Below are 26,362 nucleotides of genomic sequence, written 5' to 3'. Positions count from 1 at the left end.
TTCAGGTGGACACCCCCTAAATTTATTGGCTTCCGCCGCCAGTGGTTACGTATATAACCAAGGAGATGTTAGAGGTGATATCTCCTTGGTATAACAATTATATTTTCATTTACTGCACCTAACATATATAGGCCTATATTTGAGGACTGACATTACTGACGGATCCATGAAGACGACCATGGAGGTGTCATTGCAATAGTATGCAATAGCTTAAATTGATGACACATGTTGCAATAAGTTTGAAATAATGACTTATAATAAATAAGTCAATAAAATATCACGCATTTGAAGCATTTCCCGTCAGTTGCATCAGCTGATAATCAATAGTAATGTTATGGTGATTACTCTGCGCATGCGCAGTGCTTGAGGTGGCAAACCGGGGGGCTTTACCAGCTGCCGAAGATTGGCGGAATTTGACTTAAAAACAGCATCATTTTGGAAGTGATTTCCAGCCTGGGTGTGTTTCAGGAAATGTGCAGTCCTCTTTCATTTAACCATGGATATTAGTTGGAATTTGTCAGGTTTCGTGAACAGCCAGGAGAAATTAGAAGTTTCCTCCTGCTCCATGAACAACCTTCCGCCAGAGGTAAGACAAAAACAAACGGGCGGTAGCGGATGACAACGCGGGCACGGGCGGCTAGGAGCTGGGGCTGTGCGCTGGACCTAGCTTGGCATGATTCAAATTTATTGCAGTCACACTACTAGTCTAGAGTCGTGTCTGATTTTTAAATATTCCCAAATCATCACGGAGGTCTTGTAGCTGATATTCCAGTCTTTGTTGAACGGGCTGGTTTGTTGTTTTAGTGGATGTTCAAACTGATAAGAAAAGAAATAAATAAGAATATTATGAACTGATGTCATGATGAGTTGCATTATTTAGTGGAATTCGTGCTTGTTCATGTTGTTTGTAAATCCATTTTGTTTTACTGCAGCAATCTGAAAAAGTTTACTCGTAAGACATTTCTTTTAATGTTAGATATCTAATTTAACTTAGTGGTAGTTAGATCCAATCTTATGAAACCCAATTTTATGAAGGCTTCCTAATATTAATTAGAACACAACGAACAATTGTCCATAGACTGTGTATAGTGAGTGATTGTATTACCGACCGGCCTTGTATTACCGAACGCGCGCATCATATGCGTCAGAAAATAATCAATACGCTCAAACCCTTGCAACTTCCTTCCAAAGGGAACTTAAATAGAAAAATGATGAAAAATTATCAAAAACACAATTTCGAAGTCTTTATATCCTCAAAACAATAAAATATGGTCAAAATAGCTAATCAGTGACTTTGTTGTTTTCCCAACTTTTCCCATAGAAAACACACGTTCGGTAATACGATACCTTTTCAAGTGACCAAAATATTTCACTTGCGAAGAGGGGTCCGATTGGAAGCTGATGTCGTAAAAATGAAAAACAATTTCGGCAAAATTTCTGCATGTTTATATTTTGTAGGTATTTGTGTATTTATGGTGAAAGTTTGGTGAATTTTATTGGAATAATGTGTTTGATATGATCAAATTCATGAAAAGTGTTCGGTAATACGATCCACTACCATACAACGGATAGATCGTCTCCGCACAGCGGTTCGAAGACCGCTGATTGGTCATTCGCGCAGATCACGTCATGATCACTTGGTCCGAAAAATAATTCCTTCGGACTGCGTGCGGAAGTATCGATAGCGATAACGATATCCGGTCACGATGTGAACGCGGTAAATGGTCTTGGTTCGTGATCGGATCGCTCCGGTATCGATCTAAAATTATCGAAACATTGCATTTTCATGCATATTCACGCGACGCTCCGAAACTCGGAAGCCAATTGACTTTGTGCACGTTGCGATAGACTCTACAAATTCCAACGAACACGATGACATATAGACGCTAATTTGTAAGATTTTGATGGAAAAGCAAAAAGTAATCGAAATTCTCTTACCTGTGCGGTATCGGTGAGCAAATAGATCCTCTGAGAATACCTTTCATAATTCATATAAAATACGCGAAAGTGAAATTCTAGGTCGATTTTGGTACGAGGTGATAGAGAATTGCACACTTGTTTTGGTGGTATTCTGTGTGGGGAAATAAAAGGCTTGCACTGCGCATGCTTACTATATTTTCATTCATAAATTGGTTCTTGGCAGTGGCTGGATGACGTCATGTAATAAGCAAAAATGTACACGACCGCTATGTTCACGCTCCGCTATCCGTTGTACACAATTTGTCACTGTGTAGAATCCTGTTATATCGATACTATTGGAAAAAAGAGCCTGACAAGATACACTCACACATATTGCAAGGTTAGTATACTAACCTCGCACCATGAACCGCGTTTGGCAGTGGATTTCTAACTAGTCCGTCGTGCGTGCTGCGATCCCACATAATAGACAAGATGTAGCTTGGATTACCATGGAGGTATTTGTTAAATAATGATAAGTTTTAAATGTAAAAGGTCATAAAATAGTGCAGCAAAAATATTTGTATCTGTAGACAATGAAACCTGATTTAAAGAATTCAGTGCTTAAATAAATACATGTAGAAATAATAGCAACATGTTGGTTGTGGAAAATTAATTAACGGAAAGTGATTTTTATTCACCATTTAAGCATGAGGAAGGAGCAAGGTAAACTTTAGAAGTGAACAATGTTAAACTTTTGTGACATTTTTGGCTTCCCATAATTTTAGCACAGAGTTAGACCATATTCTAAGATAAACCAGGGGAGCGCTTTTGCAAAACGACTTGTTAGACATTTTATCCGACAGTAACAAAGATAACAGTGCTTCTCAGAAAATCAAATTCAAGAGAAGAACTTATGTGACAACTTGTCTGACAAAAATATTGATGAAATGCTCCCCAGACTTTAGAATTCGAGCCAGTAGAGTTCATCAGTTTGTTTTACTTCTGTTCAGGCTTGATGGTTTTCATGCACCATAGAATCACTAAATTTACAATATAGCTAGCTTGGTGACACATATAATGTAAGTTGACACCTGAAGGCAGCTGCATTATTTTTTCACATGATGTTATGTAATATTCCTAGTTTCTTTTATGTGCAAGCTTTGTATTGAAGCCAATAAATTATACTTGTTTTCAAGAACCAGTAATATATGAAGTTTTTTAACTTTTACAATGGATTTAAATCCATAGCAGCGAGGTAAGATCTATACAGCAAGTGTTGCACAGGACATAATCTTATCAAAGCATTATAAACAACAATGCCATTCATACGATATGATGAAAATGAAATTACCAATCAATACAACTGTACCTTTGATGAATTTGCAAGTCTTTGTAACACTTACAATCACTCACAACTCTCTTCTCTTTGTCTTTTATTTCAGGCTGCAGAAGGCAACATTGAGTACAAGGTGAGTTTCTTCTCTACACTTTAAAACAAAGTCACACCCATGTATAATAAATCACATGTTTATGTTACTATTTCACTGAAGTGTTTGTTAAGAATGTGTGATTTTCATGTAGATGCAATATGAAATCATGAATCCAGTCTGAACATAATGTCAGTGAAAAGGAGAATTAATAATATTATGACTGTTTTAAAGCCTGTCTTTAGCTCAGGTAAAAGATTCAGTTTCAGTGAACATGATCCTTCATATCATTACCACAACCATTTTGAGGCACATGCATTAATTTAAAGGAAGTAGAATAGTGACATGTACTTCTTTTTTTTGGGGGGGGAGGGTTACCAAACCTAAATATTGGTTTTTAATTTGATTTCGTGCTGATGAAATTGGATGAAAACAGATCTATACACTTTATAGTAAATGGTAACATTTGGCTTCTACAGTACTATTGATTCTCATAGAATATAGGAATCTTCAATTTACAACATTACACTGAAATTGAAAGGCAACGGAAAGATAATTGTACTATTTAAACACACCATGTGTGGAAGGAAATTCCCTCTCTCCCCCCAAAAAAATTAAATAAATGAATTTAAAAAAATAGATTAGATGAATTAATATTTAAATAATTCATAAATTAATGAATAAAAGTAAATAAATAATGAATAAATGAAATAAAATAATAAATGAAGTAAATACATACAGTTGTAATTAAGTAATTTAAATTAGATAATAATGAAGTGAATGAATAAGATAAAAAATGTTAATCGATATTAAGAGAGAAAAAAATAGTAAAACAAAACCTTGAATCAGAGTAAAACCGGCCAAATCTACCTGCAGAGCAGAGGGTTAAAGTCTTGCAATACAGTTAACTGTTGACAATGTACATTCTATTTCATGTCTGTTAATGACCAACAGATTTTTAACTGTCTTTGTTGTGTTTGCCATTAGATACAGTACATGTAGTAGTATTAAAGAAAATGGTCCAAAAAGTGTTTTGATATTAAGAGAGTTTAATTTGCATTTAATAAAACAGAATCTGGGAACTGTATTTGAATGCTATATTATGTACAAATGTAACAGAGGCTGTTACAGAGCCCAAATGCAATTAGTTTTCATCTGTTAATGCTCATCGTGTGTGTCATAGGTGTTGTTGGTTCCTACACGTCCAGGGTTTGTTTATTATTGTACTGAAGATGATAACCAAAGATAGTTGACTCATCTGGTATTTGGACACATGACATAGGGTGGTGTAATGTCCACATACAGTTGTGTATGTTTGTACGCTTTGCTGGCTTAGGTGTATTATCTTCCTGTGTTATTGGCAGCTGTATCAAGAATCATTATTGTTATGACTTGAAAAATCACAATCATAACTTACCTGTAGCTTGCATTTCAGTGTCAGCTAGCTACACAAAACATATTATACTACAATTGAATTTTGCTTGATAGTATTGTCTTGCCTTCATTATGATTATAGCAGAAGCAAAATTGAATTGAAATTGAAAATATTTGACAGTTCAATGTCACAAAGTCCAAATGTAAATACTCCTGCTAATGTAACATGTACTATTGTAGCTTTTTGAAATGGCAAGGGGTATTGTTCCTCTTGCTTCATCATCGTCATCAGTAATTATTATTGCTGTTTCTTTTTTCATTATTGTTACAATTATAGCTCAAGAGGCTTACAACCCCACTTCACACTTTGTTTACATTATTGTTCACAACAGTCATAACAGAGATGCCTGACTCTACAGGACTTCAATTGGCATTTGGGTCAGATGTCAATGACGTGACCTATAATTGTATAGCTACAGTATGACATCCTACCAGGATGTTGTGCCAATTGTAATCAAAGGTCAATCAGCTGTTTTGGGGGGCCTGGAGTTTCCTTGAAAAGCAGAAGTGCACAACAGCCACTCTTCTAATTATGCTGCATTATTTTAGAGTGCTTTGAGTTTAAGACTTCCAATGAAAAGTGATTAGTAATATAAGCAAGTTTAATGTCCTCCAAACTCCAAAGTCTCTCATTTTCATGTGTACACATATGTAACACTACAGTTCTATACGTAGTAGGATCCATGGTCTATCCTGCGATGCTGTACATCTCAAGCAGAGTAAAAATCTCATGCGTAGTTTAGTAGTCTTGGAAAGTATTCCCACCAGAAAACTATTACCATAAATGCCTATGACATGTATGTGTGCTGTATAAATTTTGTAGCACAAAATCACAAATCTAGCTACATATTGACTGAGCACCGCTTGCATAGTGGCAAAATGCCAGACCAGATATTCAGGTGCACAGTGTAACAAAAATCATGTTAGCTTTTTAGTATTCAAATGTTAATTTGTTAGTATCTCATGCCCCTATTACACATCATAGGAAATAAAATGAGGGTGACGATGAGTTGCCCTAGAGACCTGTCACAAACGATATTCTAGAAAATCAATATTCTAACTACACTTTATTGCAGAATATTGGTACTTGCTTTTACTGCATAATTGCCTGTTACCCCTAAAAGATAGCCATGTAAATGAAAGAAATAGCTCAAAAATTTCTGCAATGTTGGAAAAAAAGATAGCCTTTTAGAAATAATGATTTTTTCCTACCCTGTTGGAATATAAAAATACAATTAATCCTATGATTAAGCATGTATGTAAATGTAAATCTTTGTTGCAAACCATGTTTCAAAAGTTAATACAGTCAGATCTTTATTTTACCTACATGGATTTACATGTACAGTACATGTATACACATGTACCAATATTGTTTTTAAAATCAAAATATTAGTTTATGAATTGCTTAGAAAAAGTAGTTTAAATGGGTACATAACTGTAGAATCACAAAAAGTTTCTTCATTTTGAAACATGTTTTCTGCTTATGTTTTTGGTTCAAGGTCATGTTAGAAAATGGTTACTTGTTCAGGATATTATCAGCATGTGTGCTGTATATTATTATCTCACATAGAACTTTAAAAATTTCTTTTTATTGTAGTCTACATGTATATTCAAGAAAAAGCATCACTTGAAAAAAATGATCATGTATAGTAATGAGTTCATGAAAGTACTGCACTGTTTGTCTGGATTTCTTTCCCCTTTCCTTTCGAGGCCTTTATCAATTTCAAGCTCTCGGCTTAAGATGGAGGTCTCCCATATTTCCAAATGTATTTATATATATGTCGATATATGTATATATATTTTTCTATTTGTTTTGATAATAATTTTAAAAAATCATCAGGTACAAATATTTTTCATAAGATTGTTGGATGTTATCTACTTATCATGTCATATGCTTAATATTGCTATGTTATGCTTAGAAAAAAATTATTACACTTATGTATACTTTTGTTATTGGAATGTGGAAATAAATAAATCAAATCAATACTGTTGACCGTACTTTGTACTTATCTTATTATGTGTTAAGTTGAAGCTGGTGAATCCATCCAGTAGTCGCTTTGAGCACCTAGTGAGCCAGATGAAATGGAGGCTGAGGGAGGGGCAAGGAGAGGCTATCTATGAGATTGGTGTTGAAGACAATGGGATGCTAGCTGGTCTCTCCCAAGAAGAGCTGGAGGCATCACTGAATACTCTCAACAGAATGGCAGCCAGGTATTAAAGGGTTTTTTTCTGTTATCTTAAAATCAAGGTATTTATTCACAATAACACGTATGCAAACAATTGAAAATAATGAAACTCAATTAACAATGCAATGATTTTTTTGTAATATCATATTTTTCTCCAATTTCCAAACTTGCTTTTTTGTTTACATAAACTTTCTAAATAATCATAGTAAGCTTTAATTCAACCCTTAAAGAATTTGCATATGTTTCCCTTTTGAAATGTACATTTTATATAATTTAGATAAATAACAAATTGAGCCATAACAAAAAATAGATTACACAGATACATGTAACATGGCAGGAATTTTGCAGATCATAACCTATAATAATTAACATTTTTTTGTCTATAGAAATAATATAGAAAATATAATATACAAATATTTATATAATCTTCCAAAATAGTAGCATTTGTGCAATACAGTCTTTGGGGTGTCCCTGTAGAGGACAGTGTGGCTAATTGGTCTTCCCCCAGAAGAGCTGGAGGCTTCACTGAATACCCTCAACACCATGGCATCCAGATGTTGAAAGAGAGATCTCAAATGTGGTAGAGTGATATTTGTGTAGGAGACAATTAAAGATTGTTGCAAATTTGAGGGACAAAAGGAAATTATTCTTGACCTTTTGAAAGCTATGTACCTCTAGGAACTTGTATCCTCTGGGGCTCTTTCCTTAATCTGACCTGTCTCTTTCATTGTGCTTTACTTTAGACTTGGAGCTACAACGACAATCCTGAGAGAGCGATGTGTAGATTGTGAAGGAGAAAACACTGGGAAGAAAGCCTGTGAAGTACTTGTGAGGAGAGTACCTGATGACCAACAGGTAACATTGCTTTAACTCATCATCTTTCAAATCATAATGTCTCTCAAGTAGGCAGAAATCTGTTTGCCACTCTCCACCCGGATGAATGGGCACCATAGAGTTGTAAAAATTTTTGAGTTTTTAATTTAATTTTTTTTTTTACATAAGTTTGGATTTTTTTATGGAAAGTGCTCTTTTCCACAATGCTTTTAATCCCTCTGCCCGAAGTAGGTGATTGCTGGTGACATTATGGACAAGACATGGCAGCCCCCATGAAGAGGTCACCCGAAATGAATTTTCAGCTCAATATTCCTACTGAGAGAGGAGGTTTTCAGCTTTATGATGGTGTTTCTAATGTAATGTGTTTGAGAATACTGTGTAGACACTCCAAATTTCAGCCTTTTGGTTGCCATACAAATGTATGAATTACCATTGTTGAATCTAGTATATTCATGTAATACTAAAATGTACACTTCAAAAGATAAGGCCTACTTTTTCAATGACCTCATACATAGCGATGCTAAAAAAGCAACAACACACAGCTAAAATGGTTTTGTCGATATTTAAGTGAAAATCATCTCCTTTTTTTTGGCTTGTGTAGTTCATAGATCTTAGGATAGCAGTACTAGGAAATGTGGAAGCAGGGAAAAGCACTCTTCTTGGGGTTTTGACTCAGGGTGAGCTGGACAATGGCAGGGGAAGGGCACGACTGAATCTCTTCCGCCATCTACATGAAATCCAGTCGGGAAGGACATCAAGTATTAGCCATGAGATACTAGGATTCAATAGCAGAGGAAAGGTATGTACTTTCCTTCAGATATTCCATATCGTTGGTGGGCTGATAAAATCTTGTATCTCAAAGTTTGAATATCTTTTTATTTTTTCCGAACTTTGGTTCGGTTCGGGGTTCGGCAATAAATGCCAAATTAAATTTAAGATATAAAAAATAAAGATCGCCGACCCACAAACAAGTGATTAGTGAGCTCCAGGATGATCTGTCATATATTTATAATAAATTTTGTTTCTAAAAAGAATAGTTATGAAAATTGTTTCTTTCTTTTGTTTTCTTTTGTTTTAATCTTTAAACAAAAAATAAGTCATTTCTACTTTCATTTTTAAAATGAAAAGAAAAAAAAAGAAAAAAATATTGATGAGTGAATCAGGACAGAAACAGAATTACAAAGAGCAGAATATTTTTTTTCATGATTATTTCATGTAGCTATGATCATGATCGATTACGATGTCATTGCCAACGCAGCTTCTCAAATTGGAAAGTGTTGATCGGGAATCTCGAAACAGTAGACAAACAACCTCCACTCAACTGTTATTATACCGGTAAAATTCACATTCCAAAGAATATGAGTGTTTTAGAAAGTCCCTATTTTCTGAAAAGTGGTAAAATCTGGTCAATTAATTACTTTAAAAAGATAAAATATCAGTCCATTCTTGGTCCAGAAAGATCGACGCTACGTGACTTCAAACATATTTTCAACACGAAAATGAGTACATGGGACTGTACTGTGTATTTTAGTGTTGTGAAATCACTCGGCGTTGATCGTCAGAACTAAGACGGAACTGATAATTTATCATTTCATTTTCAGTAATTGACCAGATTAAACCACTTTTAAGAAAATATTGACAACGGAAAAACGTTTCAAGTTCGGAATACGAATTTTACCTGTATAATAGCAACTGAAGGCAGGTTGTTTGGACTTCCTGTTTCAACTTTCCTTACCAACCATTTCCGGAACATCGATCATGGAACATGCGTTGATTTGGTTTGAATTTTTATATTTTCTGTTTTTTCACCCTCATTCTTTCATCTCTTATTTATCTTTTATATTAATATGGAAATTTCAGAAGGTGAAATATATATACTTTACCATTACTTTGTCAGTCACAAGGAATTAATTTATGTCTTGTCTTTTTCTTTGTTTAAATACAAAACAATTAACTGTATGTCCGATTACAGCAATACGTAATTCAACTACACTTTTTAACTGAGTTAAGCTTAAAATGTCCCCACATTTTATAAGGAAAAAATATATTCATGTTTATAAAAAAAATTGAAAATGATAAAAATTTAATCAAACACGAGACCGAAACTGTCATACTTTGTCATTTACGAGGAATGAATTTATTTCTGGTTCTTTTTCTTTATTAAATACAAAATGCTGTTGAATGTCTGTGGTCTGTATTATGGTTGTTCCACCTTATATGTTTGTCATTTTGCCTCCGAAGAAGATTCTGCTAGGATCGAAAGCTTAGGCTTCTCTTGATTCCTTTTCAGACTCCATTGGCTCTTTTTTTAGATAAGCAGTTTACAGCAGCTTCTTTTTGCCATAAATACAAAATGGTTAGGTCCGATTACGATCACGATCGATTACGGCAATACGTAATTACACCACACTTTTATACCGAGTTTAGCTTAAAAATGTCCCCTCATTTTATCAAGAAAAAATATATTTATGTTAATAAAATATTCTTAAGTTGATAACAGTTCAATCAAAGACGAGATGGGAGCTATCATAGTGGATTTTTAAAATATATTGAGTGGAATTCTCTTTGTACACAATCACTAACGGTTTATTTTTTTGTTTAATTTTATACTTAAATCTATGTAGTCATCGCACTTCCGCATTGCATATTATCATATTTTTTTTACCGAACTTCCGAACCAGGCCTTTGCGTTCGGTTCGGTCCGGTTCGGAAGTGTCAAGTTCGGCGAACTTCCGTTCAGTTCGGCGGTTCGGCTGCAGCACTAGTTTGCTATTATTATTTCTCGAAGGGTATTCCATTCAAAACAAGAGAAAAAGAGTGAAGAAATTCAAAATTAATCTTGCTTTCAATTCATTAGTCACTGGGAAATTACCCTCTACATACATTCTCCTTTTCTTCTATATGGAGTTTTTAATGGGAGATACAATTAAAATTGTATTATATGATCAATTCTTTTCAAATTAGAAATGCAATCTTGGAAAATGCATTTTTTTCTTGTTTTGATTGAATTCAAACCTTGGTAATTCTATTTCTGTCTTTTTCATAATAGTTGTTTGTTTCATAAAATTATGATGTTAATTCCTCATGACACTTTACAATATACATTTAGCTTTAGTGTGATCACTGAAATGCAACTTACTGACAAAGTTACCTTGAGAAGTGTTTACAAACACAGTTGCAGCACTCCAAGGCCATATGTGTTGATAAAAGGATATTATGTAACAATGGCCCTGATTACCCTGTACTGGATAAGACTATTGGGTTTCAGAGTTCTTAAACTGCTTTCAGCTGATACCTGCTTTTATTAGAATTGCAAACCCGAATCCCCCCCCCCCCCTTCTTAGTACTCATTTACCTTAATTGTATTGTGTGAATGAATGGGTGATTTTTATCTGCTGGGAGTAATTTCCTTAATCCCTATTCTTCAAGTTATTGTGTAAGTGGAAACCACTTCTATCTGGGTCATTCCATCTGTATTCACCCAGTGGTTGCACCTGACCCTTTGTTGTAAATTGGTACACATAAACTTCCCCATGGCCCAAAACACAAAACAAAACAAAATTAGTCCAATCTATGGCTTGCCCTTTTCTCCTTGTTTTGACAAAAATTGGCGTGACTTTCAACTTTCAATGGCCATGGTGTCATAATGTGTTGAACAATTTTTATGAAACTGGTACCATTCAAAAGGAAATTCAGAGAGGAATCCAAAACATGCATCAAATAATGTATTGGAGCAATTTATAAGGTCATGACCTTTGACCTTGAGTTTTACCCCTGTGTACCTTTCATACTGGACACTCCCCCTAAAGCGCACTCTGAAAGGAGCATGAATTATGATCATCCTCAGTCCTTTTGATTTATGATTTTCCTATTTTCTTAATAATTCTACTTCGCACCCTTGTGAAAAATAACTTGTTTTGTCTGTTGGAGGTTAGTCAGTCCTTTAAAAACCAGTAAAAGTAAACTCCAAAGAACGATCTGATGGATTACTTATTTCTTCTGTACAAAGACCATGATGATAAAGATGAATGGAAACAAAAACAGAAAACTGTTCTTGCTAATAGTTATATTTCCCCTTTTCCCAGCCATTTCTTTTTTTCTTTTTGTGCTTACTTGCGAGATAACATACTGTGCTGGTGTTCTGTGCCTAATTTCTGTAGCAACCTAGCCTCTTTACAACAATAACTTTGTTATCTCCCTGTAAATTGTAGGTTATCAACTATTGCGATTCTCAGCAAGGTTGCTTAACAGCAGAGGAAATCTGTGAGAATGCCTCTAAGCTGATCACCCTGCTAGACCTTGCTGGACATCAGAAGTACATCAAGACGACCATCTTTGGTCTCATGGGATATTCCCCTGACTTTGCCATGCTTGTCATCAGTGCAAGTACAGGAATCGGTGAGTATATTGTACTTTGGCAATACCTTTGGTGTTGATATCAAGCATTAACACCACACTTTCGTGCATTACATGCTTGCAGAAACACCCTTTGCAGGATGGAGAAGGTTATCTCGGGAGGGTGTTTCTGCACCAACACGACAACTTCCCCAGATGGAAAGCATAAAAATCTTGAATTTGTTGTGCCCGAAAGGATATATCATTAGCTGTCCAGGATAGAAGTAATGGTGACAATGTGTGTGCGTGTGTGCGTAAATTATGTGCAAGTAAAACAAGCCAGACATGTGTGAAGGTGAAGACATGCCAACTCGACAGCATAGCTGGGACTGCTGATGTTATATAAAGGGCCAATATGTTTTGAACATTAATTCTAAACTTATCATAAGAAAATGTCCATGAATAGATAAACAAACTACTCATCTGTTGCATCCATATTTCATTTACACATCAATCACTTCGATAATAAATGCATACATTACATTAATTATTATCCAAATATACGCCTTCTGATCTAAACACCAACATTACTTTAAAGCAACAATTAATATCTTTGACTTGACTAACTTTAGCAAGGGTTCTGGGGTTTATTTCATGGCACTGGTCCACACACATATCTGAGACAAAGCTACATACATTATGTCATATCAAAACTGCAAGCTTAATATTCTCTCCTATATATTTATAATCTTTGCTATTGTGAACTACTGAAGGTGCATAGGGAAGACAGTGTTGGTGTGTATTACTAAAAGAAAGGAAGAATCCATAATCAGTAAAGCATCATTAGTCAAGCCCTCGCCATCATCATCTTCTACCTCCCCTTCATCAGGATGCATGGAATTGGAAGTAGCTCCTCGTTGGTCTGGTTGAAGAGATATTCCAGGCCGATAAGCTCCCCTGTAACAAATAAATTGACAGAAAGGCATTGGCATACCTGTGTTCTTTTGGGGTGCAGTCAGAGTAGGGTTGATCTTAAGTCCGAACAGCTTCTAGGTCAACCGGTTGACAGTTGACATCAAACTCATTGTAGGTGCCATATGATGCGTGAGAAGGCGCAGTGGCAGCTTCAGCATCCCTTGCACGATCACAGTTCCATCTATGTACCCCTCAAGAAGGTAGGCCTGGAAGTGGACATTGTTGGCTGATGTCCTTGAACAATGAAATGAACAAAGTATTTTGAATGTATTATGAAATGTATCCATCCATCGCCAGTTACTTCCAATACACAAGAGGAATGTAGACAGATACCTGTAGATATAAAGATACTCCAAATAGTTACATAATGGTGAAGAATCAGCATGATCTGACATTGACAGATTTTATCATACTTGTTTTACAACACACTTTAAGTGATATAAGACATGAACTTACCAGGGATGAACCGGTTCATGTGAAGATGGAAGGACTCAGGCGACGTTGAACCTCTAGCACGTCTGTACACAGGCAATGTGATGCCACCTTTCACCAACTCTCCTATCTTGGTGTAGAGCTGGACATCTGGTGGATCTTGTAGGCATGCGATGTGCCTCTGCTGGGAGTCCCAAATCTCCCACACTCTGTCGGAGTCAAAGAGGGGAACACCGATTGTGTCAAGTCCTCCCTCGCCATCCAAGCAAGCCAAGAGATCTCCTATGAGTTGGATAGTCTCCTCCATTCCTCTGGTCACTCGTCTGCAGTGTCGTGCAATCGAGCTCTTTCCAAGGTGCTTCAGGATGACGTCATCAGAAGTTTCAGCGATGCCTTGGTCCCTCTGTTCACCTCTATTTGCGGCGATGAGTTGATTTTGGTCATCTGCGCTCCATGCAAAGATGCAGGCTGACAACCATCTCTGAAAAAACCGGTAGAGTTGGTGCTCAGTGCTGGTGCATCCTCTAGCAAGCCTCCTCATGAAGTGCCAGACGTCGAGTCGGACAGGCATGTCTGGCCACCCCCTGAAGATCCTGTAGTCCGCACCACAGCAGCCTCTGTCCACGTACAGAAGCTCTGGTCTAGGTTGGCCGTCTGCTTCATACCGTCTCTGGATACCTTTGACCATCTCGTAGAGACCGGCTCCCTCACCAACAGTCATCACGGACATCAGTACTTGTCCACACTCGTTGCCGACGTTGGTTGCCCAAGCAGCAGTCCTTGCTGACTTGCCTCTAAGTTTCCTTGTGATCTGTGATGGAAAGATGAATTTTAGAAATGGAATGAATTTCAAGTATCTTATACAATCATACACGTACTATACAGAGAAATGAAGGAAGTAAAGAAACATTTATAAACAAACAGGATGAGATAACAATTATTAATCAAAGTCTTAATTGAAAGTCCTTAAAATGTACTGTTTTTGCTGTCAGTCACCACTTAACCACACAAGCAAAAATAAAACAATTGAATGCTTAAAAGTGATTGTTATTAAACGTCCATCGCCCATTTAATTGAATTTTAAAGTTATCCATTTTGTTACACATGATCACATTACATCAAATGAATAGCACATTTATGTTCACCATCTTGGTCGAGTCCATCTTGAGAATACGGCCGAATGTAGATGCGCTCCAGCACGTCGTTGCAGTACACCATCAGGAGCCAACGATACTTGGGAAGAGAAGGCATTGCGGGCGGTGGTTGGCAGTTTGGTGGATTGATGAGGCCCCTTTCACTGGCATCGACAAACTCCTCAACCGCAGAACAATAGTAGGCAGTCTTTGCAAGCCAAGCATCAGTGTGGTCCTCTTTCAGCTTGCGGATCATCTGGAATGGTCCGTTGCCAAGCGTCCTGTCCTGCATCATCCCCGCAATTTTCTTGTCACAAGCACCTCTGTAGCAAAAAAAAAAAGAAATCAAGGAATCAGAATATCAGTGCAAATCTGTCACAGGGTTTGGAAATATTTTGTTTAACATAGTATTTCAAATTACAACCCTCCATGAACCATTTCTATCTGAAAAAGTAGTACAGTATAGGGAGCAATGAAGTAAAGTATTTACTAACCTGTATGTGAGCACCACCGGGAATTGCAGCTGGTGACTGGTGTCCAGTTGGTCTAGGATGGGCTTGCTCCAACTGATGAACTTCTTGTGACACTTTCTGCATTCCAATACTCAGCACCCATGTTGTAGAATCCATCAATGTCCATGACCTGTCGCACATGGGTGTAGACACCGGCTGATAACAGCTCCTGACCGTTGCACTCTTGGTTGGGACAACGAATCTTCAATCCCCAAAGTTTGCGAGGCATCCACATCAGCAGTTTGGCTGCAATGTAACGTGCTGGCTTTGGAGCTTGGCCTTGGGTGAACTGTGGTTCAGGTGGTAGAACCAAAGTCTGTTGATCTTCTGCTTGTCAAATTCATGCTTCCCACGGGCCGATACCTTGAACAAAGCAAAACTGATGATCCTGACGTGGTAGTGTCTGCTTCCACCCTTCAGTCAGGAGGTACTCTGGAAAAAAAGGAAAATTTAGATAAATATACAGAAACATTAATCTTTGAAAGAGATTCAAGTCACACCATAATAATGTAACCTGCTGGTACATTGAAAAATGAAATCAGGAGAATAAAGGCAAATAAAAATAAGGGAAACAATATTTTTCTTCTAATAATTTACAAGTTATGTTACAGTTATTTCATTATCAAGCTACTTCTCTATGTAGGTGTCATCATTGTTCACACTAATTGTGCAAAAGATAAGTCTTGAATGGCAGGTACAATGGAAAACAGTCTCTACAATAAAAAAAACTTATGTATTTATTTCAAGGTATTTTCAATAACCACATGTGTAGTGCACAGTAACAAAAAAATATATCTAGTGTTTGACTAACAAGATTGGTTGCAGTACATATATTTTTCCCCTAAGTTAAATGTCCAGAAAGGAATAAAAATAAACCATATTTGCCTGTCTTATCTCCTTCATCTGCTACTGCTCTCTTGCAAGTTGAAGTTACTTTTCTCGATGTAGTGACTTCTAAAAGGAAAAAAAATAAAACACAAATTAGTAATCAGGGAAATATAATGAGCATTGACATTTCCCATAAACACATTCCAATAGAAAAACACTGAATAGTATGTTCTACATTGACCTTTCATGGAATTATCATTTTTTTCTGCTTTGATTTCTTAACTTTCTTTTTTTTCCCAACATACTTAAATCCTCTCTTTCTTCCACTTTATGCGCGTCCTTCTCTTATTCTTCTCCTCTTTTCAATTACAAGTTGTTGTTTTTTATACTTTTTTTTAAATTATAATTTCAATGATTTGGAAGTGGTAATTCTTTGGATATACGTATGTTTTTTCCTTGAGCAAAGCCATTTCAAGAAAGACCATTATGAAATTGACATTATGTGTTAACTGATAACACAATACGTACCTGCAAAATCTAAGTAATGTTGTGTAAATGCTTCAATCAACTGAGCATCAGTGAGGTCATCGTCAAAATCTTGTCCCTCACCTATTTGGGGAAAGTATAAAGTTCATATTGATATCAACCAAAAATTTTAATATCCATTCCTCAATGACACCGTTAACCTGTCAATATTTATGCTATTTGGTCATAAATATCCAAGGGAATGTTTTATGAAAGTTGTCACCGATGACTCAATTGTCAGAGAACTGGGAACTGAGATGTTTCATAATGCCTAATGGGGGTCTTGCGAGCGGGGCTGGGCTAGATCTAAATAAAACTTGTCATGGAGTATCGAGAGAACTGAAAAGGGGGGTCATTCAAAGCAGCTCATCCCCGTACCACCGTCATCAAGACTATCCAGAGATGTTCTTGCAGGCTCCACTCCACTTCATTACTGCTACACTATGCTAGGTGGAGCGTAGTGTAGCGGTAATGAAGTGGAGTGGAGCCTGCACGAACATCGCTTGAGGTAGCCAGAGAATGCAGTGGCATGAGACTTGAGAGAGGAGTAAAGTTAGATCTAACTCAGTCAATTCACACTCACAGTCATGCTGAATAAAGACAATCACCTACATACGCCTTCGACACAAAGAATTATCTCGGGTAGATATTAATACATCACACACTTAAACACTCAATACTTAATCTCCGGATAGGCTTGATAGACCATTATCAACTAATCAATAATTCAATCAGAGTTCAACTCATCACCACATGATACACGCATGGAAATCGACCATTATAATACACATGAAAAACAATAGCTATCACTCGTCAGTGCAATCCAACTGACAAGCCGCGACAAACTCGTCATACTTTTCATCCAATTTTTCACTTAATGGCACATCAAAACATCACAAGAGTGATCAGAATTTGTGCATTAACAATCATATCACCATTCAACCTTAAATTTGGCATGAGAAAAGGTAAAATTGCCTGTCAAATTGATCGCAAAAGAAGGTCTGCAAAAACTTTCGTTTGAAGTTCAAGAGATCTTCGTCAGAAAGCAATTTGCAGTAGTGGTGGCACGTGATCTATGACGTTAAAAGCATCCTCTTATGGCAGACGATCAAGATGTAAAGATGCCGAATGGACGCCTTCGATTGGTCGGCTGGTCCATATCATATGTTCCATTTGTTGGGAAACGGGACAATGTCATTGGCTGCAGGTTCCAATAAAAACGAAAAAGATCGAGAGGTAGTAGGCGTAACTAAATCAACAACCTTGTAGAAAAAAAAACAAATAAAAAAGGAACTATGCACCTAAAAGATTTTAGCTCATTTCAGATAGAAATGGCGTGCATTATGCTCTGAATGTGAGATGTAGAAACCAATAAAACAATGAAAAATAATCATGATGAAAGTAAGAAAGGCATTAAAAAGAGCTCCATCTGTAAGGTCACTGAGAGTATAACGGTAGGCCTATATATTGAGCTCCATCATGATATTCCTCAACTGTATCTACTCTTGTAAGGTAGCCCTGACCACTCGTCCGTTGAGATCACATAGTGGACAGAAGTTATTGACCAATTTACCAGGGTCCTCTGGAACTTTCAACTATAGCATGATCTTGTAGCTTACAAAATACTAGAAACTGCTGTTCTGCGTCTTCTATGGGATCTTTGAATAGAATGAAAGTGAGACTCTTCTAGCAAGGTAGTGTGATGAGGGAGCCCTCTTTATGTCCAGTAATACTTTTGATTTTCTGGTAATAGATAGCTGGGATCAAATCCTCCCTCCGCAAGTGCGGTACAATTCTTGTTAAGAGCCTTCTTCAAGCAAGGCACCAGCTTTTCAAAACTTTCATGTGGTTGGATACCAGGTGGTAATTAAATATTTACGAGGATGGAATTTCATCAGGGCCTGTTGCTGTATTTGCCTCGAGTTGTTTAAGCTGCTTCACCACTCCCTGAAGACCTATTTCTAAGTCATCAATAGGTGTATGAGGGCTATGTCCTATCCAGGGGAGTTGGTTTGCATCATCTTTTCGAAAACAGATGAAAACTCTGTTGAGTTTTCAGGTAATTTGTGAAATAGGATGTCTCATTCCACTTCAGCATAGGTTTTTCACATATGTTTCACCATATGTTTTCAAGCTATTGCCAATGACATTATTCATGCAGTCATGATGAGATACCCTCAGGGCTTTCTGAATTTCTCTCCTCTTGGCCTTTTAGTTTTTCCTTTTTTTTTCATCTGTCCTTTCCCTCAAGTCTTTACACATTTATACATTACCTATAAAAGGGAATTTTAACCCTCTTTTCACATATCAATATCTTGTTATTAAAAAATCATTTTACTAGCATTTGTCATGGTTCTTTTAATAATGAATCCAGAAATGCAAGTGAGGTTCTTCCTTTGGATTGGGAAGTGGCACCTGAATGTCAGTAGACCAAGTGGTGGTTAAGTCATGTCTTGGCTCTATTTCATGTAACTTTGTTATCATTAAAACTTAATAACATTTCAAACTTGTGACTTGTTAGCATTCACCTCAGTTCAATCCCCACATTGGCACGAAATTTCTTTTTGTGAGATATTAATCTAAATTTGCCACCTTCAAGCAGATGTTACTGAGTACTGGCAAGAAGGAGATCTTCGTATACTGTGAACACTGTAATGTTTAGCCCAGCTAAGTCTGTAATATTTTGGCAGCTTTAGCAACATGTTTAGTGATATGTGTTCTACACTGCTTTACAATGTTATCGTTATCAATTCACTGTGAATTCTCTGAACCCTTTTAAATGCACATCTAAATACAACAGCAATTCCTCATAGTCTTTGATTCTGATTTTCTCTTGCTTCCTAGCTGGTACAACCAGGGAACATATAGGACTTGCCATGGCCCTCCAGGTCCCCATCTTCATCGTGGTCAGCAAGATGGACATCTGTTGTCCATCGGTCAGGCAGCGGACGATCTCTCAGCTGACCAGGCTATTGACTGGTCCTGGCTGCAAGAAGGTCCCTTACCAAGTCAACAATGAAGATGATGCTGTCACGGCGGCAATCAACTTCAACAACTCCAAGTATGTTGTTGTCCTTCAGTGCCACTTAGATGTTTAAAATATCTGTACACAGAAGTCAATTAAAGCAATGATATCATCAGCTTTCATTTGGGAAGTTGGTGCCATTTATGTACATAACCAGCAACACATTGCTGGGCTGCTTAACTTTGTATCTCAAAATTAAAAAAGTTCTAGAACAGCTGAGAAAACATTTAATTTGGAGAAATGACATATGTAGCAAGTTAGCAACATTCTTTTGCCTTGAAAGGGTTCTTTCTCTACAGGAATTAGGAAACCTTTTTCAGACAATATAAGGTTGTCATCATCACTATATTCTCTTAAAAATAAGCCTTTTCCGAGCTGCCTTAAATATTTGAAAATTTTAATACACAAGTTCTTAACAGCTCAGCGACAAACAGGTGTTGTTCATCACCCAGGAAGGAAAGAAGATTTTTAGTGCATTGTATATTCCACACATTGCCTCAAGTGGTAGAGTCATTTTCTCTCTGTACCTAGCTGACAATGCAGAGATGCCAAGTTCAAAGACCAGCTATATGCGTGAGATTTTCTGTGAATCTGAGTGAGACCACAGACATTGTGTACAATGTATATGGGGATAGGCTGTGATCACTGCGTGAGACAGAGATTTGAGGGGATGAACAAGAGTCCAAAATGCTTGAGTCTCACGCATAATGCGTGAGACTTGGTAGCTCTGACAATGCTTCAAGTGAAGGTCAATAAGTTTTATAGTATTGTTGCTTCAGTATTCTCTTTCAGATCATAGGGCTTTATCAGATAATTTTTTTCTCTCCATTTTGATATATACTCCACATAATGCTCAGGTTTATTCATAAATTATTGGATTTTTAAAGGACAAGTCCACCCCAACAAAAACTTGATTTGAATAAAAAGAGAAAAAATCAACAAGCATAACACTGAAAATTTCATCAAAATCGGATGTAAAATAAGAAAGTTATGACATTTCAAAATTTCGCTTCATTTCACAAAAACAGCTATATGAACGAGCCAGCTACATAAAAAATAAGAGTCGATGATGTCATTCACTCACTATTTCTTTTGTTTTTTATTGTTTAAAATATGAAATATTTTGATTTTCTCGTCATTGTCATGTGAAATGAAGTTTCATTCCTCCCTGAACACGTGGAATTCCATTATTTTAACATTTTGTGCTTCAGGCAAGGGGGTCCTAATCGTCAAATTCGTAAAAAATGAAATATTGTATAATTCAAACAATAAAAAACAAAAGAAATAGTGAGTGAGTGACATCATCAACTCTCTCATTTGGATGTGACTGGCTCGTTCATATAACTATTTTGTTAAAAATAAGCGAAACTTTGAAATGTCATAACTTTCTTATTTTACATCCGATTTTGATGAAATCTTCAGCATTGTGCTTGTCTGAATTTTCTCTATTGATTCAAATCAACATTTTTCTGAGGTGGACTTGACCTTTAATCAAAATTATCAACTGCACAGTCAACTGCGATATGGAATGTTATGGTTCAATGAAAGCACAAGAAATCTTGGTAATATGTTTGCGTATAAAGTCAATAGTCTTTGAGGCAGAAACAAAAGTCTTGCAGAGACAAAAGTCACTGTTTTGTTGCAAGGGCCAAAAGCTGTGTACTGTATTCTGAAAAAAGTTAGAGCAAAATCAATCGACCAAAGTTGCATGGACAAACTCGTACCATCATTCAGCAAGACTTATTATGTCATACATGTAATCATTATGATGTCATGAGTTTGTCTGCAAATCATGTTAGTTGGGAATTGGGGGTTGTCTCATTGTGTTTGAACAATAAAAATACATTCTTAGCATTTTTACATGAAATCCGAATGAGCTCACCAAAGTTTGTAATGATTTTATTGATTATCATACATACTCCTGCAATTCAAATTATATAATCAACCTTAATCAAATTCTTCCTTTCTCTGTCTCTCATAGCATATGCCCTATCTTCTGTGTGTCCAGTGTCACAGGAGCCAACATGGAGATGCTGAAGAAATTCCTCTATGTTTTATCTCCTGCCAACACCTCCATGGAACAGGAAAAACTAACACAGGAACTCACAGAATACCAGGTATGTCCACAGGATGTTTCATGGATCTGTTCTCAAAGTCATACAGGAATTTATGAAAGACTGATATATGGAGTGCCAATAATATATCCCAAAGTTTTTTTCCTGAGTTTCATCAAACTCAACTCTTTATGTTTTTCTGATTATCTGATGTCAATATTGCAAATGAAATACACTACAATAGCAGTGTATATCATTGAAACTTGTATATTAAGATTACCTATAAGGTGATATTGATTAAAAGGGAGACAAGGAATGCATTCTTTATGAACAGAGTCCGATAATACATGACTCTTTGTGGAACAATACTAGAGGGAAACAAAACAAAAGCCTGAAATTTATTTATATTATTAACACCCCCAGCCTTGAACATTCCATGTATGGAAGTTGACTTTATGACAAGGAAATTTTAAGTTGAATTGCAATTGTTACATTAAATTTTTGTGCTTTTATTTACTACACATTTACTATTTGTTTTCTTCTATTTAAAGGTTGATGAGGTGTACAGTGTACCTAATGTTGGGAGAGTTGTAGGAGGTACATTATACAGGTGAGTCAACTAAATATTTGATTAATGGTGTTCATTTCATCTTTGCATGTCTTTGTGGTGTGGCCCAGAAGAACGAATCTGAGAATTATTGCTGATATATCATAAATCATTCACAAATACAATAGATAAATGGCCTATAATTGTAAAGCTTAGAATTAACTATTTTGCAAGGTATAACTCATAGGATTCCTCATTCATGTATGAGTGTCTTGAGTGAGCAAATATAATTTGAAGAAAGGATACCAAAAATGTCACTTGGCAAGCGGTATCTGAATTTCAAAAAGAAAATCATATGCTCAACAAATTCTATATCTACTCTTTGGAATTTGATACTCCAATCACAGAAAATGGTCAAGAAATAAAAGTTGTTTGTTTGAAGCAATGCTTGACTTCCTTTAGTTTTACTATAAAAATATATTTTACAGGATAGCTGTCAGTCTTCCTCTACACTTTTTTTCTTGACAATAATCTGTGAAAACACATTTTGTTCAGAGAAACAGAACTTTGTTATTTCTGGATGACTTTGTCTTTGATATATCAAACTAAAGAGGAGATATCGAACCTTTTGAACACCTGTATTTTTTTGTTCTGACAGGGGTGTCATCAAGGAAGATGATGCACTCTTACTAGGACCAAGTGAGGAAGGAACATTCAGCAAAGTGACCATTCAGAGTATACACAGGAACCGGTCAGCAAGCAGGGTGGTCAGGGCTGGTCAAGCGGCCACTCTGGCTCTTGGAGAGATGGAAATGCCAGTTAGAAAGGTATTTTCCCTCTTATTATCTCAAACATGACCTAGCTTTCGTAACACAAAGCTTAGCGATGAATAGCAAATACGAAAGAACATTTTTGATCGGTTCCTGGTCAGTGTTCTGAACCAAATGCGTGTGTAAAATTAATTGCAGTAAAATTACAAATACTTGCAAGTTGATATATACAGTTTCAATATTTAAAACAACATAATGAGTTGTTCAGATTGGCAAGTCGACTTGCCACGTTTCAGTACTCATCACCTTGCTTTGTCGTCCCAAACAAATTTACTCTCCGAGTTTCAACACTTAATCAAGTACTCTTGTCCCAAACAACTCAACCTGCCAAATTCCAACATCCTGTCTTCTCTTAACGTCTTCTTATCTCGTCATTTGGTTGGCACTTTTAAGCTTCCATAATTTAACGATAAGTAGGTCAGCAGATATAATATCAACCATTTAGTAGAACAAGTTCTTACATAGATAGATAGATAGATCGATATATAGATATAGATATATTAGATTGGATTAGATGGATGGTTGGATGGATGGATGGATGGATGGATGGATGGATGGATAGATAGATGAATAGATAGATATGTAGATGGTACTTTTATTTTAATGAAAATCCAATAACATCAAAAGCTGATTGCACAAATTTGTACAGAGTTAATTTTCTATATAAATATAAATGCTAATAATAGTAAAATATACAGGAAGAGATAAACTATTAGATAAAGGGACACAAAAGAGAATGGTAGGTACACAAAAGAAGTAAGGATTTTAACAAAAAGGAAAGATGGAGGTAAAAGAAAGAATAAAAAATAAACTAGTTGTAAACTTGTAGGATACTCAACATCTAAAAAAAAATGAAGTTGAGTAAACATCAAGTAACATCGAAGAAGTTGTCATATCATCATTGTGATATTTCTTTTCTTTCTGTTTACGATGAGATTATTTTCCTTTGATCCTTAGGGGATGGTCCTAGTGAGTGAGAAGCTAAAGCCAACACCTTGCTATGAGTTTGAAGCTGATATATGCATCTTATACCACACTACCTCTGTCAGCCGGGGATACCAAGCTACTGTTCATATAGGAAACGTCTGCCAGAATGCTATTATATGTGACATGGACAAGGTAATATTTTAAGCCCTTCTTAACTGAAAATGAAGTGATATCAGGATAAAGTGTTAAAGTGTGGGGCACTGCAATAAAGTACTTTCTCATCTTGAAATTGTGCACAAAGTTTCTTTATTAAAGTAAAGGTAGCGATTGATTGTTGAAATGACACATTACTGGGAAGATGACATCTTGTTTATGTAAAAAAAAAGCTAGTATGAGTTTTTAACTTGGTTATTATGATTTCCTCTAACTCATTGTATGTATTTATCGGTATATACATTCAAATGTGAATATTGACCAACAGCACATGTCAGAGGGGTCACTGTACAAAGTAGTGCATTTACAAAGCAGGTGATCAAAAACAAAATTACGGTATACAATGCTATAAGGGTTGTGTACAATAAGTAGAAGCCTACTTGCATGAACTTATTTCACGCCAGGGAAGGTAATAGAAAGAGTGTTGGGATGTGGACAGAACATTACTTGATAGATAATGTAGTCATTAAAACAAAAATGGAGATTTTCCCCCAAATATGAGATATAAGATTGTAACACACCATCGAAGATATCTTATTTAGTAAGAGCATGATGCTCACATGTGGCTAATGGCTGACTTGCACTTGCTATGGTTAAATCCACATCAGGCCTCCCCCCCCAAAAAAAAAAAGGAAGATAGTAATAATAATAAATAAAATAAAATGAATGAATGGATAATAAAAAATTAAAAAAATAAATAAATGAATAAATGGATGGATGAATAGATAAAAATAGATAAATAAAGAAATAAAAAGGAAAGTCAATAGAGAAATGAAATGTCATTTTTATTAAATCTCCAATGTGATGAATAAACCAGTTCAAATATTTAGGCAGTAAAGTGTTGGTCTTGACTGGAAATTATCATTTTTTCGCCTTCTCTCTGTATTAAACATTTGATTGTTTATTTTGTTCACAGGAGTGTGTAAAAATCAACGAGCAGGCACTGGTTAAGTTCCGTTTCGTCCGGCAGCCTGAGTACATCCGAGAGGGTGCCAGAATTCTCTTCAGGGAAGGAACTGCCAAAGGTCTTGGACAAGTCACTAAAGTCTTTTCTCTATCAGCTGTAGAAAGATAAAGAGTTTTTTTCCTCAATGCAATCCATAGCTGTGAAGATTAGAAATGATCATGAGCATAAAGCATAATATGCCATTGATCAAGAATAATCAGTTACAATGTCTTGCAGCTTATCTGAGTACATGAAAAGAAATGGTGTTTCATTCAGAGCAAGATGGACTTAAATTCACACAGCAATTCCTAGTTAGATGCCGTTTATAACCTATCTTTGTTTGGTCAGAATACACTCTGAGAATGTGTTATTGGGTAGTTTATTAAAGGTATAACTTATCTTTCACTGGGTAAGTCATAAAACACTTAATACTTAGATCTCTCTTTAAAAATCAATTATCAAGAGATGAGTATCATTGATTGTATGAAAGAATATTGCACCCCTCATCGCTGATATTATTTTTCTATGGTGTATTTTCAAACTTGGATTTTTAGCAATTCCCAATGTGCACTCCAAGGTTTAAGGAGATTCCGAATGTCCCAAAATGTCATATTTTTCACTTCATTCCTAGTAGCAGAGTGATAAGGAATGCAAAGTACAACTTTGTGGAACCAAGTCAAAGATTCTTCTAGTCAAAGAAAAAATCCCAGTACTCCTTATCCATGGGGCATATCTATTAAAAAAAAAAGCCTGAAATGAGTTTGAAGAACTGATGTTTCTTCAGTCTTTTCATAGTGTAGTAGGTTTCATGGTACACCATGTATCTTTCTTGGGCAATTGTTGGTCCTTTTCAGGACCAACACTTGCCCAAGAAAGATACATAGTGTACCGTGAAACCTACTACACTATTCTTCATCGCTATGGAAACCTCCAGAAGTTACTTCTTTTTCATACTTTTGCAGACGTGTTTGCTTCAATGCGAATGGTTCATTGTCAGCCAATTGGCAGTAACAACAGACATGTATTTCTTTGGGGATTTTTGCAAATTCAGATTGAAAATGATTTTGTGACGCCTATCCCAAGTATTTTACTGATGACATTCATCTTCTTCCAAAGAAATGTTATCTTGCCTGTTGCAAATATTTTTTTAAGCTGTAGTCTTGTTGACGTATCATCCTTGTAGTTTTAGCATTGTATATAGTTTTATGCATCTATTATATATTTTTACGGTACTGAATTTTAATGTTTGTAAAGCATCTTTGTGGGTGACGATTACTTCAGCAACAATTGTTCCTCAATG

The 26,362-nt window shown here is 36.1% G+C and overlaps 2 protein-coding genes across 2 annotated transcripts; one reads left to right on the top strand and one right to left on the bottom strand.

Annotated features, from left to right (window-relative positions):
* The first annotated feature begins 362 nt into the window (after positions 1–362).
* Positions 363–26,362, top strand: LOC121418672 (GTP-binding protein 2-like). The gene is made up of 12 exons (XM_041612656.1): positions 363–586; positions 3,342–3,368; positions 6,787–6,971; positions 7,690–7,801; positions 8,382–8,579; positions 11,992–12,178; positions 19,365–19,581; positions 21,527–21,662; positions 22,151–22,209; positions 22,805–22,973; positions 23,934–24,095; positions 25,033–26,362. The coding sequence occupies exons 1-12, from the start codon at positions 497–499 to the stop codon at positions 25,189–25,191; spliced, it is 1,701 nt and encodes a 566-aa protein (XP_041468590.1). The 5' UTR covers positions 363–496; the 3' UTR covers positions 25,192–26,362.
* LOC121418673 lies at positions 12,303–15,541 on the bottom strand. Its single transcript, XM_041612657.1, has one exon. The coding sequence runs from the start codon at positions 14,250–14,252 to the stop codon at positions 13,521–13,523; it is 732 nt and encodes a 243-aa protein (XP_041468591.1). The 5' UTR covers positions 14,253–15,541; the 3' UTR covers positions 12,303–13,520.

Source organism: Lytechinus variegatus, chromosome 7 (assembly GCF_018143015.1).
Source record: "Lytechinus variegatus isolate NC3 chromosome 7, Lvar_3.0, whole genome shotgun sequence".
Classification (NCBI taxonomy): Eukaryota; Metazoa; Echinodermata; class Echinoidea; order Temnopleuroida; family Toxopneustidae; genus Lytechinus; species Lytechinus variegatus.
The sequence above is the reverse complement of the archived record's forward strand: the minus strand, read 5'-3'. Positions and strand labels throughout refer to the sequence as shown.

Coding starts and splice junctions, on each gene's coding strand:
- LOC121418672 (XM_041612656.1), top strand. CDS start 497: ATGGATATTAGTTGGAATTTGTCAGGTTTCGTGAACAGCCAGGAGAAA. Junction 8,580..11,991: donor GATTCAATAGCAGAGGAAAG/GTATGTACTTTC, acceptor TGTAAATTGTAG/GTTATCAACTATTGCGATTC. Junction 22,210..22,804: donor GTAGGAGGTACATTATACAG/GTGAGTCAACTA, acceptor TTGTTCTGACAG/GGGTGTCATCAAGGAAGATG.
- LOC121418673 (XM_041612657.1), bottom strand. CDS start 14,252: ATGTCCGTGATGACTGTTGGTGAGGGAGCCGGTCTCTACGAGATGGTC.